This window comes from Aptenodytes forsteri, unplaced genomic scaffold (genome assembly GCF_000699145.1).
Source record: "Aptenodytes forsteri isolate BGI_AS27 unplaced genomic scaffold, ASM69914v1 Scaffold104, whole genome shotgun sequence".
Lineage (NCBI taxonomy): Eukaryota > Metazoa > Chordata > Aves > Sphenisciformes > Spheniscidae > Aptenodytes > Aptenodytes forsteri.
Window position 1 is genome coordinate 166,020 of NW_008795943.1, and position 17,231 is coordinate 183,250.

The following is a 17,231-nucleotide window of genomic DNA, read 5'->3' on the forward strand; positions in this document are numbered from 1 at the left end:
CGTTGACAGCTGGAAGGCCGAGAGGCTGCCCCGGAGGGCAAAGCCGTGCAGGGCTGAAATCCACTCACTGTTCTGTTTTTCCCGTCTCCGCATTATTATCTGTGAGTTTGTGGCCGTAATTTTAATGGGCTGAGGGGGTGTTGCCATCTGTTATTCTTTAGCTGAGTTGTTGCACAACCTTGGGGCTCTAAATGTGCCAAAGGCCATGCTGCGAAGCGTTCAGAAAAACCCCGTGTAGGTCTGGCACCTCCTGCTTCCCACTTAAACGGTGGAGATGACTTCAAAACATCAGGGCTTATAGTTCAGGGTATTTTATACAATGTAGTTCCTTAAGCACACCTAGCTGTATTACCTATGCTAATTTTTTAAAATATGTGATGTATAATAGTTGTTTTTCTTAAGTACTAATGTTCTGCTATATTGAACCACCAATAACCTCCGAGCTTCAACCTAGAAAGTAAAAATTATTCAAAACTCAGGTATTACCTTGTTTGGCATTTACACAGGCCTTTTTCTGGTTTCCCCATTTTCAGAGTCATTCATGAGTCTGAATTAGTTGAAGAGCCCTTCGTCAGAGCTTCCTGGCAGCAGTGTTATTTTGCCCCGAAGTGATGCAGCTTGACCATGTGTCCAAAGTGTTGCTGTGACAGTGTCAGTGAGGGAGGAAGTCTCTATCTGAAGCCAGTTGGTGTTTTATAGCTCAAAAGTAATGATTTAGGCAAGGGAAGCAGACAGTTAGTTAATGTCTACAGTAGGGCATTGGTATTTCAAGTTCAGCCTACTGACATGTTACCCCAGCAACAAACTGCTCTTGACAACTCTTTTCATTTTTGTCCCGAGTTATGTGAAGGAGAATAAAGGTTAGTGACCTCAACTTATTGTTGTCCTATTTTTTTATGTGATGTGCAGCTTTTCGAAGAAGTTCTGTAGTTCTTTTGGCATTAAGGTAATAAAGATTGCATCACTTCCATGTATATCCATGTCATACCCTTTTCCTGACAGCAGATTATTCTAGTGTTAGTCTTGCCTGTGTAATGATCATGTTTCTAACTGTGACAGAGCTTATGCAATAGTGCAAGGAAAGGCAATAGGAGTTGCATCTGAGCATCACTAGCAGTAGCTTGTAACTGAATCTAACTGTTCCTCTGAGTCAAGCAATAGGAAAGGTGACAGTAGACAGACGGTCATCCAAATTCTTGCATGTAGCAAACTGTGATCCTTTGTCACTTGATCACTCGTGCAACTTCCAGCTATGAATCCCACCTGTCCAATTCATATTTCTATTTGTGGGGGGAATGTTGAGTTTTTCCAGAGTAACTATCAGTATTGACCTTGCATACTACTCTGGTACAAAAACCACAATAGACATAAGTTCTCTCGTATAAATTTGACAGCTGCTTTCATACAGGGTATCACTTTTAGCATTAGTTTGAATTCAGTACTTTTTCTAGCGTAGACAAAACTTTTTGGTGGCAAAGCTATGTATGGCTCTGTCGAGGGCTGCTCCTTAAAAAAAACCAAAACCAATTATTACGATCATGTGGCTTTTTTTCAACCTCATCTTGTCTTTTTCCAGATAAAATAAGGTATAAAACATTCTGAAGGATCTTTCTAGATGTTTGTTGGTATTGTTTGTTTGTTTTGTTTTTCTATATAAAAGTGGTAGCAGTAACACAAAACTTAGCAAGATACCATTTTGCAATGTCTGTGGCTTGTGAAGACTGGAAATGAATAATATATTGCCTACTGGAAAATGCAACCCTGAACTATTAATAAACTGACTTAACAGTTCATTATTCAATTATGTCATAGCCTCCCCCTCTTCTATGCCTAGCAGTGGTCTTTCTGCATTTCTTCACCTTTCAACTTTATAGATGTTTTCAGTATCCTCTGGAAACACTTTTTTCACTGTGTTGATACCTATTATTGCCTGTGTTCTTCATGCTTCTTGTGGTGTGACCTTGTAACCATCTCTGCATAGCATTTTAAGAGCACAGTTATCTACCATAACTTTATTTTGAAGCTACTTGTTGACTGTAGCTTTCTGTAATGTCCTTGTCTTCTAGAGTTTCCAGTAAAATGTCTGGTACTTTTGCACTATTATGATTAATACAATTTTTTTAATGTTATGAAATAAGTGACTGGTCTGATCACGCTTTTTTTTCTTTCTACATTTTCACATAAGAAAATCAAGAACAAACCTTTTTCTTAGTGTTTAGGCTAATTTGTTTTCGCACAGTATTGATTTGGGTCTTTCTAGAAATTTATCCAATTAAATGTTTTTCACTTTTTTCCCAAACATTTCAGAGATTCATAACTACTGAAGGATGAAAGAGAGTAAACCAACCTTTTAAAATCAAATTCAGACATGTTTTTGCACAGTATTAAGGCATTCTGAAAATAGCTGTAACAACAATATTTGTGCGCACTAAACTTAAGCAAAGAAAGCATTTACAATGAAAAAGAATAAATTTGTGATAAGTATTAGGAAGAAAAATAAACTTCAGATAGTTTGGCAGCAGCTTATTAAAAGAAAGCAGACATGAGTCTGGGACATTACCAAAATATTCTGATAGATATTGGTTAATAGTTTTTATTTATAGTTTATAGTTTTTAAACTCTTGCTAAACCTGCATGTAGGTAAACATTGGAGAGAGAGAGTATTCACTATTGGGCAAGAAAATCAGGTTTTATAAGTGTGTGTATAAATGAAAGATATATTGCTATGTCTCTGTGAACATAAATTTTAATTATGCTTAATTATTTCTAAATAATCAGTTGCGCAATACTTAAAAATGGATACGGCAGTTCACTTATGTTCCGTGCTGTTAAAGCCTGGGATTCCTGGTATAGCTGTCAGTTCACGTGAGCGCTGCTTGCCACAGGAACAAAATTTAAGGTAGCCAAGAATTCTTTTATCACTGTAGTAATTGTATTATACTTGATGTGATATTGTTTCAGAAGAGGGTTTCTACATTTAAAGTTGTGCTGCAGTCAGGCTGGTAGCTTTAGGAGACTTGAACTGTATAGATCTTACACCTCATGTTCTTTTTCTCTTCAGCAAATGCTTCAAACCATTGCAGGGCATGGATGGAGGTCACATTGTAGTAAACCTGCTCAAAACTTACATATAGGCAAACCTGGAGCTGGCTTTAGCTTTGGTAAGTATTACAGTTTTTGAAAGAAATATAGCAATTCAGGGCAAATTGCAGAGTTACAAAAAAAAAAAAAAAAAAAAATCCTATTTCTAAAAAAAAAAAAAAACTGTATTGCATTTCAACATGAATTTAAAATGAAGGTGTTTATTCTAAATAGGTTTCTATTCTTTTTTTAAAAAAAGGTTTGGAAACCAAAATTACTTTATTCCTCAGCTCAGGCAAGTCGGGTATGTGTGTAGTGTTTATAAGATTTTCTTCTTTTTTTAACTCATGTCTGTCTTAAGCTTTTTTCCTTGCCAAAGTGTCTTAGCTTTGAATAATTATCTCACATTGCCGTTTACAATGTTAAAGTAACTAAATGTAGTCATAGTTGAACTTGGTTATAAGGAAATGTTATAAAGAAATTCATCCTCATCTTGGCATATTATACACATAAAGCAAATTTAGTGGGTCAGCAGCTAGATGTTTGAAACTGAATAGGCAGGATCTTTGGACGACATCTGCTTCCTTCTCTTCCTCCAGTTAATTAGCACAGCATTCTTCTTGTTTCTTTTGGTAATACATTTTATGTTACACAGTCCTCTCTACTCCGTTTTCAATATTTTGTGGATAATTTCGTCAGAAGTAAGTAAGTGCATTGTAGGTGTTGATGAGAGAACAGTGGAGGTTTTCTCCCAGAAGAGGAAGCTGAGCATTTTTGCTTCCTGGAGAGGCCCAGGAAGTGGTGGTTTGGGTTGTCCTCTTGTTTACACTCTTGTTTACTCTTTTCTCATAGTCTGACAACTGGCAAAATTAAAGATAGTAGAGAATTTGTGACTTTTTTTTTTTTTAAATAGAACTTACTGATGAACAGAAGGAGTTTCAAGCTACTGCTCGTAAATTTGCTGTGGAGGAAATTATTCCTGTTGCTGCACAATATGACAGAACTGGAGAGGTAAATCTACCATAGTGTAAGGGAAAAAATAGACTTTTATCTTAACCTGCATAAAATTTAAAATGTTGATTGTAATGAATCAGAAGGTGATTTTTCCCTGTCTATTTCAGTATCCTCTTCCACTTATAAAACGGGCTTGGGAACTTGGTCTTATGAATGCACACATACCAGAAAGCTGTGGTAAGTAAACATTCTTTTTAATCTGTAAAATGAAACAAAGAAAAGGCATTAGATGAGATTTTTATGTGTAATTATGGGTTCTGTATAAAATAAACAGTTGCATACTTGAATAATCTAAATTTAATCAGTAGGCAGGTTGACACATACAAGTGTTACTAGGTATGGATGTAATCAGGAGACAAATTAGACAGATTATGATTTAGTAATTTATGACCAGATTTTCCTACCGTGATTACAACTGCCTAATGTTCCCCTGGTGCACTGTGTCAGCTGATTAGGCAGAGAAATTAGAAGGTCATATTTCGTTCTAGTCTCTGACACAGGCTGGAGCAATTTAAGAGTTTATTCCAGAAGGACAGTTTTCCAGTTTAGATTAGGTGCGGTACAGCAGTGCTTTGGCAGTGTTTAGGTACATGAGTAACCATAGAAAAAATGTAAATTATTTTCTTTTTGCATTTATATTACCTGAAAAAGAAGTTAGGGAAGTGTCCATAGCAGACCCTTTTTTTGGAAGACTAATCAGAGGGTATATCTTGTATCAAAAATTTAATAAACGAGGTTAAGGAACAAAGAGACAAAAGGAGCAATTGTGAGGACCAGATTTATTCAGCCACGAATTCTAGAGAAACTAAAGGCTGAAATAGCTGGACTACTGCAGTGTATAATCAATTGGTTATTGAATGAAAAATTGCAAGTGGCAAATTGGACACCATTGCTTTAAAAGGTCTCCAAGGGACGTCTGGGAAAATACATACTAGTAAGCCTGATACACCGTGTAAATTAAGAGCAAGTAAGATGAAGTACAGAAATAGTGGGCACAGATAAACATGATATGCTAGAGAGGGATTTTTGTGAGAGGAAGTCATGCCTCATAAAATCATTGGAGTTCTCTGAAGTAGCTAATAAGTGTGTGAACAAGGGATGCCTGGTTGGTATAAAATGCTCGAACTTCCAAAATGAATCTGAAAAATCATCAGGTTTCATAGTGGAAAAATTAGCAGCACAGCCTTGCTGGGTCTTGTGCTATTTGGAATATCTATAAATAAACTGGAAAAGGGGGTCAATATTGAGGTGATAGAGTTTGGTGATAATACTAAGTTATTCAGTGTAGAAAAGGTGAGGCTGGTGCAAAGAGCTGCAGGAGAAGGTCATGAAACTGAGTGACTGTTAAAATGGCAAATGCAATTCAAAAAAGGAAGAGTGATGCACATGTGAAGGGAAAGAAGCAACCCGAACTTCACAGAGAAATGGTATCTTCTGAACGAGTTACTGCCTCTCGAAAAAGAGATTTTGGGGTTTATAATATATAGTTCTGTGAACGTCAGCATAATGCTCAGAAGTGGTCAAAACCATAAAATTCAAGGTCAGAAGGGACCTTTAAGGGAATGAAGAAAAAAGCAGAAGGCATAATTCTGCTGCTGCCTGAATCCAAATTGCATTTGCCTCTTTAATTCATTATGTAGTCAGATCCTTCCATCTCAAAAGAGTATTGTGGAAATGGAGAAGGTTCCTAAAAGGATGACAAAGATTATAAAAGATGTATCTTCTGTGTGAGATGTAGCTTCTGTATGAGAAATGACTAAAATGTCAGTGTCATGGAGAGTGTGAAAAGGGATTGATAGTCGACTGTCCTTTCCAATATAACTAGAAGGCATCAAATTAAGTCAGCACATGGCAGGTTCAAAATAAATGAAAGGAGATGGTTCTACACACGGTGTGTAGTTAATTTGTGAAACTCATTGCCCTTAGATGATATTGATGCTAAAATTTTACATAGATTCAAAAAGAGATTGGGCAAATTCACGTAAGAAATGTCTGTCAAGGGTTAGCATAACAAAGATACCAAAGAAAGGTATCTCTTTGAGAAAGTCACCTGAAGGCTCGGGAAAATATTTTTGAGGAAGTATAATTGTATCGGTTTTGTATTTGTATGTGCTTCCAAAGTGTTGGCTTCTGTCAGAAATGGGTTACTGAGTTGGTTGTGAGACTAATACGGACACTTTTTTCCCCCCGAAGTGCTGTGGTAGCTCAGGAGCCCTTTCTCTGCTTCCTAAGAACTCTTAATTCTCAAATGTAAAGTAGTCAAAAAATTCAAGTGGTACGTTCTTGCTACTTTGTGCAACCTGTCCCACATTAATCACACAATAACCCTGGAACTATTGTATGTAATTTTCAAATCACCTGTTACTCTTCTGACAAAACTTTATTTAAAAAGCTTGCATGAGAATGTCTAATCAAACACGGTACACAATCAAATGTATGTGGGGGGAATACGTTTTTGTTAATTAATTTGTGTAAATCACTAATATGTTACAATTTAAACCCATTTTAGTAAATGAAATATTTCAACTGTAGGTGGTCTTGGCCTTGGCAGTTTTGAAGCATGCCTTATTACGGAAGAGTTAGCTTATGGATGTACAGGGGTTCAAACTGCCATTGAAGCAAATTCCCTAGGGGTAAGTTCTGTCTTTTCTTATGTCCCTTAAACTAGAATCTGTGCACTTTAAAATGATGGATTAATGGTCTAAATATTTTCTTCCAGCAAATGCCAGTAATCATTGCAGGAAATGAGCATCAGCAGAAAAAATACTTAGGAAGAATGACAGAGGAACCAATGATGTGTGTAAGTATAACTGCTACACCGTAGAATGTTCCTAAACCATATTAATCAGTATTACTCCTTTCCTTCCCCCAAGTCAGGGAATAGCTAATGAGATGCATTCAATAAGCCAATAGAAGATATTACTTGAAAAATTGTCCCCATCCTAAGTCACTTACCAAAAATTAGTATCTTTTATATCCCTTTCAAGAGGGGGTGTAGGCATTTAAGAAAAATACAAGGTTTGTATAAGGAGAAACTCAATTTGGATGGAAATTAAACACTATTTGTGATCTTAATTACTATATAAGCAGTACTTGTTACATAGAAAGAAGTAAAGATTCATGTGCAATGCATTAAAATCTGAACAACTAAGCCTCATAAAATGAAGGACACAGTAAACATAAAATGCTACTCAGTGCTCTTATTTTCAGATTTTAAAGATCCTCAGCTTTCACATCAGAGTTTGTGAAGCCTGAGGAAGTAATGACTTACGGGTTACAGAACGGTTCTGTTTGATTAAAAGTCAATTTTATGTATTATTACGGATTTATAAAGAAAATTAGCCCATATATGTTTGGATTCTTGCTCAGACAGCTGTTGTGGGTTTTTTTGGGCTGGGTTTTGGGTTTGTTTTTTTTTTTTTTTAATTTAATGGTTTGGGTTTTACCATGCAGTTCACTTAAATGTTTTACAGATCAGTTTGATGCACATAGTCTGCAATAATTTGTGGTTGCCTAAAAATAGAACTTTTATTCCTCAAGGTTTTGCATTTTATTTTCTTCTAGGCTTACTGTGTAACAGAGCCTGGAGCAGGCTCTGATGTGGCTGGTATAAAAACAAAGGCTGAGAAGAAAGGAGATGAGTATGTTATTAATGGTCAGAAGATGTGGATCACAAACGGTGGGAAAGCAAACTGGTGTGTTAATTCATGTTTTATTTTCTGTAGTTATGTTATATAGTGGCTTCCCCCCCACCCCCAAAGTTAAATTCTTTAAAGATCTGTTATAAATCTGAATGTTCATTGTGTTTCAACACACTACAGTTTAATCTCTGACCAGTTTATCAGGATAGGATATAAGAATGCAGTCTCAGTGCTGTGCAAAGCCTAAAAAGGAAAATGAGCGATGACATGACAACTCCTCACTCAAGAAGGTCTCTTAAATCTTGCTGACTATCAAACAAAATTGATTCTGCTTTTTCTTCAGGGCAGGACAGCAACAGTATGATTTAACTTGCAAAGTACTCAAGAGGCTGATATTACTAGCTACCTTGCTTTGTAGTTGCGGTGATTGAGATCAGTTGCTTCTCATTCTACTAGAAACACTTCTCACTTCTATGAAGCTAGATACACTGTTGTGGTGTTACATTTTATTTTCTGAAGGGAAGACATTTTCGAGCTGTTAAAAGAATCCAGATACTGCTGTGGTCTCTATGGACACCTCTTTCATTGTGTCTCACATCACACTCATTCGCAACACACAAATTCTTCTTAATTCAAGTGGAAAAACTTTATACGTTTATCCAAAAGCTGAATTTTCTAGTTATTTATTTCCTTGTTCAAGGCAGATCCATCAAAGACAATCTACCAGATATCTTTTGACATTACCCAACACCATAAATGTCATTTACAACTGTTTAATTTCTAAGAGAAATACTTACTTACAACTTAAACTTAGAAGAATAAAGTTAAGAACTTTGAAATCAGGTGATAACATTTTGCATGCAAGAATGTATTTCCTAAGCATTAATTTTTATGTATGTGCTGTGAATAGGTTTCTTTTGTACTATTCATGAAGCTGATAATATCATAAAGACTTACAATACATGGAAAAGGTGGAGAATGTGTGCATGTTGCATGTTGATCTGAAGTAATTTTATTAAATGTTACGACATCTTGAATCTTTGGAACTTCCTCTCTCTCGCTCCCTCTTAGTTTATTTTTGGGAGGGGCAAGAAAAGCGTTGTTAACTTACAGATAGAATTTATTATATGGTAGAAATGCACATAAAAACATTTAAAATGTTAGCTAAAAAAGTATCTGGTTGTTAATTGTGAGGATAAACTGCATCCCTCTTCTTTGTTTTACAATAGGTATTTTTTGCTAGCTCGTACCAATCCAGATCCAAAAGCTCCTGCAAGCAAAGCCTTTACTGGATTCGTTGTGGAAGCAGATAGCCCTGGAATCCAAATTGGGAAGAAAGGGGAGACTGTATCTTTTATTTGACAAGCCAGGAATTATTGTTCAGTTCTAAACCAATAATGTAACAAATTACCATTAGAGAAAAAAGACTGTTATGCAACTGAACATTTTCATATGCTCATGTACAATGATCTCTTCATTTTCACAACATACAGAAACAATTCATAAGACATACTTAATTATAATCTTATTAATTCAGATAAGGAATTATTTAGAATGGACTAAAGTAAGATGACTTTGAACAGCTGCAAAAGAATCTTTGAGAACTATTTTATTGACAAGTGCCAATAAATGAGAAGTAGTATGCCTTGAAAGGATAAGAAGCAAGTTGGACAATTTTAACCATAAATACACACACAGTGAGCTTTAATTTTAGCTGCTGCTGGTCAAGGAAGAGGCCTTGGAGACACTGGTGCTAATTCTCGCTTTTTAAAAAAAAAAATAAATTCCTATTTTTAGTGGTAGGCCAAACTGGATGTTGAACATTAGGAAAGGAATCTGAAAACTTGAAAAGCTCATTTATTTATTTACTTGTACACCGGTACTGCCTGCATATTAGATTCTTTACTTTTTCCACTCCCATCTCAAAGGATATAGTTGAACTAGAGAAAGACGACAAGACTGATTAGAGCTACAGAACTGATTTCATGTAAGAAGAAAGTAAACTGCCCAGCTTAGACAAATTAAGGGCATGCTGGTCTGCAAGTGCAAAACTAGTATTTGTCATGTATATGGTAATTTTTACATGAAGTGTTTTGGGGGAAAAAAGCATACTTTGAGTAAACTAAAGAATGAAAACGTATTGTACCTTTGAATAATCCAATTTAGTTGCACCTCTGTAAAATTCCTTTTTCAGGAAATGAATATGGGTCAACGCTGCTCAGATACAAGAGGTATTGTCTTTGAAGATGTGAGAGTTCCCAAAGAAAATGTATTAATAGCTGAGGGAGCTGGCTTTAAAATCGCAATGGGAGCTTTTGATAAGACCAGACCACCTGTAAGTATCAGAAATAACTTATTTATAAAATATAGTAGGAATTTCTGACTTCTTATTCTGTTCCGTATTCAATTCAGGTAGCAGCTGGTGCTGTTGGATTAGCAAAAAGAGCACTTGATGAAGCTACTAGATATGCTTTGGAGAGAAAAACTTTTGGGAAAGCAATTGTTGAAGTAAGTGGAGTGGGGAGGGGGGAGGAGAGAGAGAGGGAATATAAATAAAAGCTGTGTTTTCACACCAGATATACTACTACTGATTTTTTTGAAGGTTATTCCTTGATTTTTTTCGTTCCTTAATTTTTATATTATCTCTCTGCCATTTTTGCGTTTCCAAGTATATAGGTCAGCACCATTTAAGTAAACTTAGCTATGTGGTAACTTCAGGAATTTTTCTATAATTTATCAATGATAATAGTAAAAGCAGAGAGAAAACTCTGCCCCAAAACCTGAAACTCATGTATTATCAGGACATACTTAAGTTCTTCAGTGCTAATAAACAGGGATTTTCAGGAAAGGAAAAAACCTCTTGAGGTCTGTGAAATAAGATGCATGGTATTAATACTAATAGAATACATTGCCAATCACACCACTTACCAGTTTTAAAGAAATATTAATAAACAGCAAGGTAAATACCAGTCATAAATAGTAAAGAAAAACTTCATAATTCAGTGTTTAATCCCTATGACTAAATGGATTTGAGAATTAAAAACTTGAAAGTCTAATTCAACATACAATTATGAGAGACTGATCCATATTCTGTATTAAGAAGAGTATAGTTTTCTTGGATGTCATAGAATTTTAAGCGGGCAATGTTAACCTAGTTTATTTCATCATTCATAGCACCAGGCAGTGTCTTTCTTGCTTGCTGAAATGGCAATGAAAGTGGAACTTGCTAGGATGGCTTACCAGAGAGCTGCATGGGAAGTTGATGCTGGTCGCAGGAATACCTACTATGCTTCCATTGCAAAGGCATTTGCTGGTGACATTGCAAACCAAGTAGCTACAGATGCAGTACAGATTTTTGGAGGAAATGGATTTAATACTGAATATCCTGTAGAAAAACTAATGAGAGATGCGAAAATCTACCAGGTAAGTAAAAGACAGAATGTGATCTTTTATAGTAATGCATAAATTTTATATAAAATAAACTAATGGCTACTTATTTTAAATCATGATGTATACATATTAAAAAAAAAAAAAGTTTTTAGAACAAAAGCAATAATCTTTCAATTTAAAAAAAGTCATTCAAATCAGGCAAATTCTTGCATACAGAAGTCATTGCAGTGGACCAACAACTCAACCCACATAAGAGAAATAAATTATGTGGGTTTCTCCCCCCCGCCCCCCCCCCCCCCCCTAGTTCTTCTCTGCACCTTAATTTTGAAGCTTTTGAACTCTTAGGAAAAAAAACACCGTAGAAAAACCTGATCAAAATACCAATGCTTGCTTTGGTATTCTGTAAGTAGAGATGGTTTATATATAATGCTCTTCTTGAAAACCTTCAGTGATGGAAATCCTCTGACCTTCCATATGTATCCTGGACTGGTGCCTGCCTATAGTTTAACTTTCCTCTCAGCCTGAACACTAAAGCAGGTTCTTCACCTTTTTCCTCATAAAGTGTGGTGGGTTTTTTTTGGTTGGTTGCGTTTTGGTTTTTTTTTTTTTTCCCTTTCTGTTTCCAGCCTCTTCATCATTTGTTGCTGTGCTCTAAACCTTCTGTTTGAAACTTTGGTATCATAAGCTGGGTAGAATACTTTGGTTGAGATATCCCCAGTATTGACTATCATGGAATGATTCTCTTGCATGTGTTGTATTAACAGAAGTGTGACACAACCTGGAGTGATCAGCCTTTTCTTTAACAACAAAACCCACTCATATTTACTCATGTTTAGCCCATAGTCACCCGTAATCCCGTTTTTTTTCTGCAGTGTTACTGCCAAGAAATTATTCCATGTCACGTCATGATTCTTCTATTAGCATATGCTATGCTACAGTTCTTTATTCAGCAAAAATATTTTAATTGTGTTTAGCAAAACCAGTAATCTCTATCTTTTCACCTCCGTACGACACTAATAGTGACTAGGTAAAACATATCAAAATAGATGATAGCAAGACTTGCATGCGGACCATGACCTGTAATGTAGTTAGCTGTAACAGCTGTCACTCTTAAGATTCTAGGTAATTAATATTTCTCTTACAGCTGACTTCAAAATGAAAACTATTATTCTCACTAGCCAAGAATTTATGTTTCTCTATTTAAGGAAAAACAACCACTATTTTGGAATCTAAAGATTCTTAGAACTAATTGCATTCCTGTGAGTGAGGAAATGAATGATTAATTGAACTTTGTTATGATTGGGCTTTTTTTTTCCTGCCAGGTTGCATGCTTTTCTGGAGAAAGATTGTGTGAGGGTTAGAACTTTATTTGAAAGCTGAGATTGATTTCACAGGATCCCAGTTATTTAGATTTTTCCATTACACTGATCCATCACAAATACATGGCTAAGTAGACTTTTTTTAATTGTTCAGATTAATCAGATTTAGTATTAATTTTTCTGTGTTTTTCTGTTGCACTTCATCCTCAAAAGAATTCAGGAAAGGCTTTTGTCTTTAAAATTATTTTGTCCATGTCTCTTGATTATACCTTGCACTTCACTGTGCTTTACTGTATTGCTGCCCAATTCCAGATGGTATATGCTTTTGGCATATGTTTCATGTACAAAAACTTGGTTTTCCAACTTCTCTTCCATATATTTGATCTTTTTCAGTGTTACACAATTCTAATACTGTGTTTACAGGTAACATTTTTACATGTCCTTACTCTGCTCTAGGTTTCTCTGGCTACAAATCTAGGCTACTCTGGTAGAAACTCTAACTTAGTTTCCTTTCCCAAATTTGGAAAATTTCCCTCCTTTAATTGCCAGTGATTCTTGAACCACTTCCATTGGCTTATAAACCAAAACCTTTCTTGTAATTACTTAAGAAGATTGTGAGTTTTGATGTCTTTACACTTAAGTTTCATGGCTGTCTTCATCAGCAAGTAATTTAGTGCAATAGGAGCAGATTAGTAGATTGCAGGAATAGCTGCTGAGGCCCCTACAACTACACCATAAGCAGTTTGGGCAGGCTGAGTTCATAGCAAGCCTGTTTGGTCCCTTGGACTGTATGTCCCCGATGTGGATGTAATTGTAAGGGTCCATCTGTAGGCTTGGACCATTATGTCTTCATTAGGGATTGGTGAGTATTTGGTATATAGAGAAAGCAGAGCTTCCATTTCAGTTTGCTCCAAAAGGCACCTGGTATTCACAAAACACAGTCTGCTTTATGAACTGGATCAACATGGGGTAAGCAGCAGCAGTCAGAGAATTCACTCTGGGAATGAACAACAACTTCTGAACCAAAAAACTAATGTGAACACAGGTTATAGCGTATTTATTTTCAAAAAGCTTGGTAAGGTTCTTGGGAAGATTATTCATGTAAGCGAATGAGAAAGTGAACTTGAGCCATTTGTCAAACCAAGTTCTGGCAGAACTGGGAGCTGAAACACTGAAACCCCTATGTTGCCTCAGCCCTCGCATTACATTGCAGTGTACCTGGGGAGCATATGGCCTCCTTCGGCATTAGAGCTTCATATATGCCTTGCTGTCAGCAAACAAATAGAACGGAGGGATGATGCATTTTCTTCTAGAAACAGTCTGTAAGGATACATGATTAAAAAAACAAAACAAACCCAAAACTCTATAGGAGAGAGTACCAGTTAAAAAGAAGCAATGGAAATAAATGTATCAAAGAGAACATTTGGTACGACCTTGAAAGGCTAGTCAAAGAAAATACAACACTTCCAGCACAAGTCACCTCCTCCCCTCCACCTATTGTCTTAAATCCTACTTTGTAAAACCTAAATTATGTATTTTCTTCCTCAGATAAGAAATTTTCCTCATCCTTCTTCACCCACCATGTCTCTTTATTTTCATGAGAACCTTATTGAGTTTAGATAAGAGCACCTGAGAGAACAAGACTGTCTCTTAATGTCTTGTGATTTACTCCATTTAGCCCACTGTAGTTACTCTGTCATACTGGAATTTTCTGTTTTCTCTGTCTTTCTGCACATCCTAATCCACACTGGATTAGTGCCGTGAAGGTTTAAAAGTGTAGATCTGTTAAAACCTTTTAAAAAATCATCAGCTAACATTATTGCAATTCTTCTTTTCAGATTTACGAGGGAACAGCTCAGATTCAAAGGATGATCATAGCTCGTGAACATGTTGGCAAATTTAAGGCTTAAAGAAATGCATAAAGTGTGTCTGGCACTGCTGTAGTGTTCTGTGTTCTCATGGAAGAGGATTTTAGTACATTTCTCAATCTATTGAGATTAAAAAGGCATGGAGGGGAAAAAAAACCCACGACTTTCCTTCAAAATCTTTTTTATTCTGTATGTTATTAAGGACTACTTCTGTTCTCCCTGTCCAGTCCCTCACTTCATTCCTGACTAACAAGGCTGATATTTTCTAAACATTCTGAATTCCAAAGTGATTGGTCATTCAAATACGAAATGGGCAAGGAATGAGAACCTCACGATGCAAGCAATGTTTTCTCACTATAAAATTAGATGATCAGAATGTTATTTCTTACAGTCATTGCTGCATTCTAATAAATTTTTTTTTAAGAGAAGTGTGGTTGGTTTTTATTAATTTTGCTTGTCACATCGCTTAAATTGTATTTTGGGTAAGTTGTCCAGTGTCTAAAGTATGTTAATAGCTGTACTTCAGTTCCTACTATGCTACTGCTTACAGCAGCTGAATAGCCTTTCCAGTTCAGCAGTATGAAGGCCTGCGTTGCTGTTGTCTGCATGTGTGCCTGTTCTGAGGATTTAGATGCTATCTGTCGTGGTTTAACGCCAGCCGGCAATGGAGTACCACCCAGCTGCTCACTCACTCCCCCACAGTGGGATGGGGGAGAGAATCAGAAGACTAAAAGTGAGAAAACTCATGGGTTGAGATAGAGACAGTTTAATAGGTAAAGCAAAAGCCACACACACAAGCAAAGCAAAACAAGGAATTCATTCACTCCTTCCCATCAGCAGGCAGGTGTTAAGCCATCCCCAGGACAACAGGGCTCCATCACGCATAACGGTGACTTGGGAAGACAAACGCCATCCAGCTGTTCCGGCTGTGTCCCCTCCCAACTTCTTGTGCACCCCCAGCCTACTCGCTGGTGGGATGGTGTGAGGAGCAGAAAAGGCCTTGACTCTGTGTAAGCACTGCTCAGCAGTAACTAAAACATCCCTCTATTATTAATGCTGTTTTCAGGACAAATCCAAAACATAGCACCATACTAGCTACTATGAAGAAAATTAACTCTACCCCAGTCAAAACCAGGACACGATCCAATAGTAATAATACCAGTTTAAGAGAATGTGGCCTTTTGCACTGTTACGCTCACTTAAGCAAGTAAATGTTCAATTGGGATGATTCACTTCAAGTGAAAGTGTGTAGCTTTTCCTTAAGAATGACTTATGAGATCATTTTTATTTCAAATCCACTATACTTAAAGCTATTACTCCTTTCCATCAGTGTATATACTTAACTATGTTTGCAGCAAGAACAGTCGAGAAGGAATTGTTGTGAGGTATTTTTTTTTAACCTTGGATAGATCCTTCTTGGCAGTGCTGGCAGAATGGACACTTCCTGGACTTCTTTAACAAATTACTCGGCACTGGTGAGGCTGTACCTGCAGTACTGCATCCAGTTCTAGGCTCCCCAGTACAAGAAAGCTATGGACTAAAATGGAGGGAGTCCAGCACAGGGCCACAATGATGATTAAGGGTCTGGAGCATCTGTCATGTGAGGAAAGGCTGAGACTCTTTAGCCTGGACAAGACAAGGCTCGGGGGTAATCTTATGTATGTGCATAAATACCTGATGGGATGCAATGGAGGGTGCCAGCCTCTCCTCAGTAGTGCCTGCTGACAGGACAAGAGGCAATGGGCACAAATCAAAACACATGAAATTCCACTGGAACACAAGAAAACACTTTTTATTATGAGGGATGTTGTACACTGGCAGAGGTTGTGGAGTCTCCATCTGTGGAGATACTCAAAACTCAACTGGATGTGGTCCTGGACAACCTGCTCTAGCTGACCCTGCTTGGGCAGGTGGGTTGCACTGGATGACCTCAAGAGCTCCCTTCAACCTCAACAATTCTGTGAATTCATTTGCAATTTTTCACCAGAATGTCCTTGCCTCGCTGTGGTCTTTCATCCATCATCTGAATTTAGTGCTGGATGGTACAACTACTGTCATCAGGTATCAGTTTTGCAATGCTTATGTCTCAGGTAGGCCACCTGGAAAATTAGTTCTTTAAATAAAGTGTTTAATCACTATAAATCACCAACTTATTTACCTGCAGAAGACCAATAATGCAACATCCTTTATAAGTATTTGACATACGTAAAAAATAAACCTTATTTTTGACTGTTGTATGCAAGCCAGCATTATACATATTTCTTGTATAGAATCAAAATGGTGTTCCTGCCTGGTATGGTTCTCTGGGGGACGTGCCAGCATCAAGTGTTGGTAATCAAAAGCATGATCATCCTAGAGAGTTTTAATTAGGAAGCAAAGGGGTTTTTTTTGAACAAAAGGACAGTTATCCTTACCTGCTCTGTGACTAAATCCTTGGATTTGCTTTTCCATAGAACTGAGGTAACAGAAGGAAACTGAAGCTATTTCTAAATGTCCTGTTTGCTGTGATGCAAGAAAGCACACAGTTGGAGTTAGTACACTTCAAATTTTCTCCCTCGCCTGTTTTAAAATAACCTTTCGTTGTTGCAAGCCTGAACGTCTTCGTATATACACAAGGCTCGAGGGGGGGGCCCTCCCGGGAAGCAAAGGGGTTTTTTTTGAACAAAAGGACAGTTATCCTTACCTGCTCTGTGACTAAATCCTTGGATTTGCTTTTCCATAGAACTGAGGTAACAGAAGGAAACTGAAGCTATTTCTAAATGTCCTGTTTGCTGTGATGCAAGAAAGCACACAGTTGGAGTTAGTATACACTTCAATTTCTCCCTCGCCTGTTTTAAAATAACCTTTCGTTGTTGCAAGCCTGAACGTCTTCGTATATAGACAAGGCGCGGGGGGGGGGCCCTCCCGCGGGCCCGCTG

At 37.0% G+C, this 17,231-nt stretch overlaps 2 protein-coding genes across 2 annotated transcripts in view; both read left to right on the forward strand.

The window, feature by feature from the left end:
- The window catches only part of LOC103903988 (medium-chain specific acyl-CoA dehydrogenase, mitochondrial), a 30,497-nt gene extending 15,758 nt beyond the window's left edge, over nt 1-14,739 (forward strand). Inside the window, exons 3-13 of the mRNA XM_019473660.1 lie at nt 3,062-3,161; nt 3,995-4,092; nt 4,203-4,272; nt 6,628-6,728; nt 6,815-6,895; nt 7,660-7,790; nt 8,966-9,083; nt 9,931-10,071; nt 10,149-10,244; nt 10,911-11,159; nt 14,284-14,739. Coding sequence (XP_019329205.1) covers nt 3,062-3,161; nt 3,995-4,092; nt 4,203-4,272; nt 6,628-6,728; nt 6,815-6,895; nt 7,660-7,790; nt 8,966-9,083; nt 9,931-10,071; nt 10,149-10,244; nt 10,911-11,159; nt 14,284-14,355 — 1,257 coding nt within the window. The 3' untranslated portion in view covers nt 14,356-14,739. The remainder of the gene's footprint in view (nt 1-3,061; nt 3,162-3,994; nt 4,093-4,202; nt 4,273-6,627; nt 6,729-6,814; nt 6,896-7,659; nt 7,791-8,965; nt 9,084-9,930; nt 10,072-10,148; nt 10,245-10,910; nt 11,160-14,283) is intronic.
- Nucleotides 14,740-14,892: 153 nt separating this feature from the next.
- Nucleotides 14,893-17,231, forward strand: part of RABGGTB (Rab geranylgeranyltransferase beta subunit) — a 15,804-nt gene continuing 13,465 nt past the window's right edge. The window contains exon 1 of the mRNA XM_019473661.1: nt 14,893-14,982. Coding sequence (XP_019329206.1) covers nt 14,893-14,982 — 90 coding nt within the window. The remainder of the gene's footprint in view (nt 14,983-17,231) is intronic.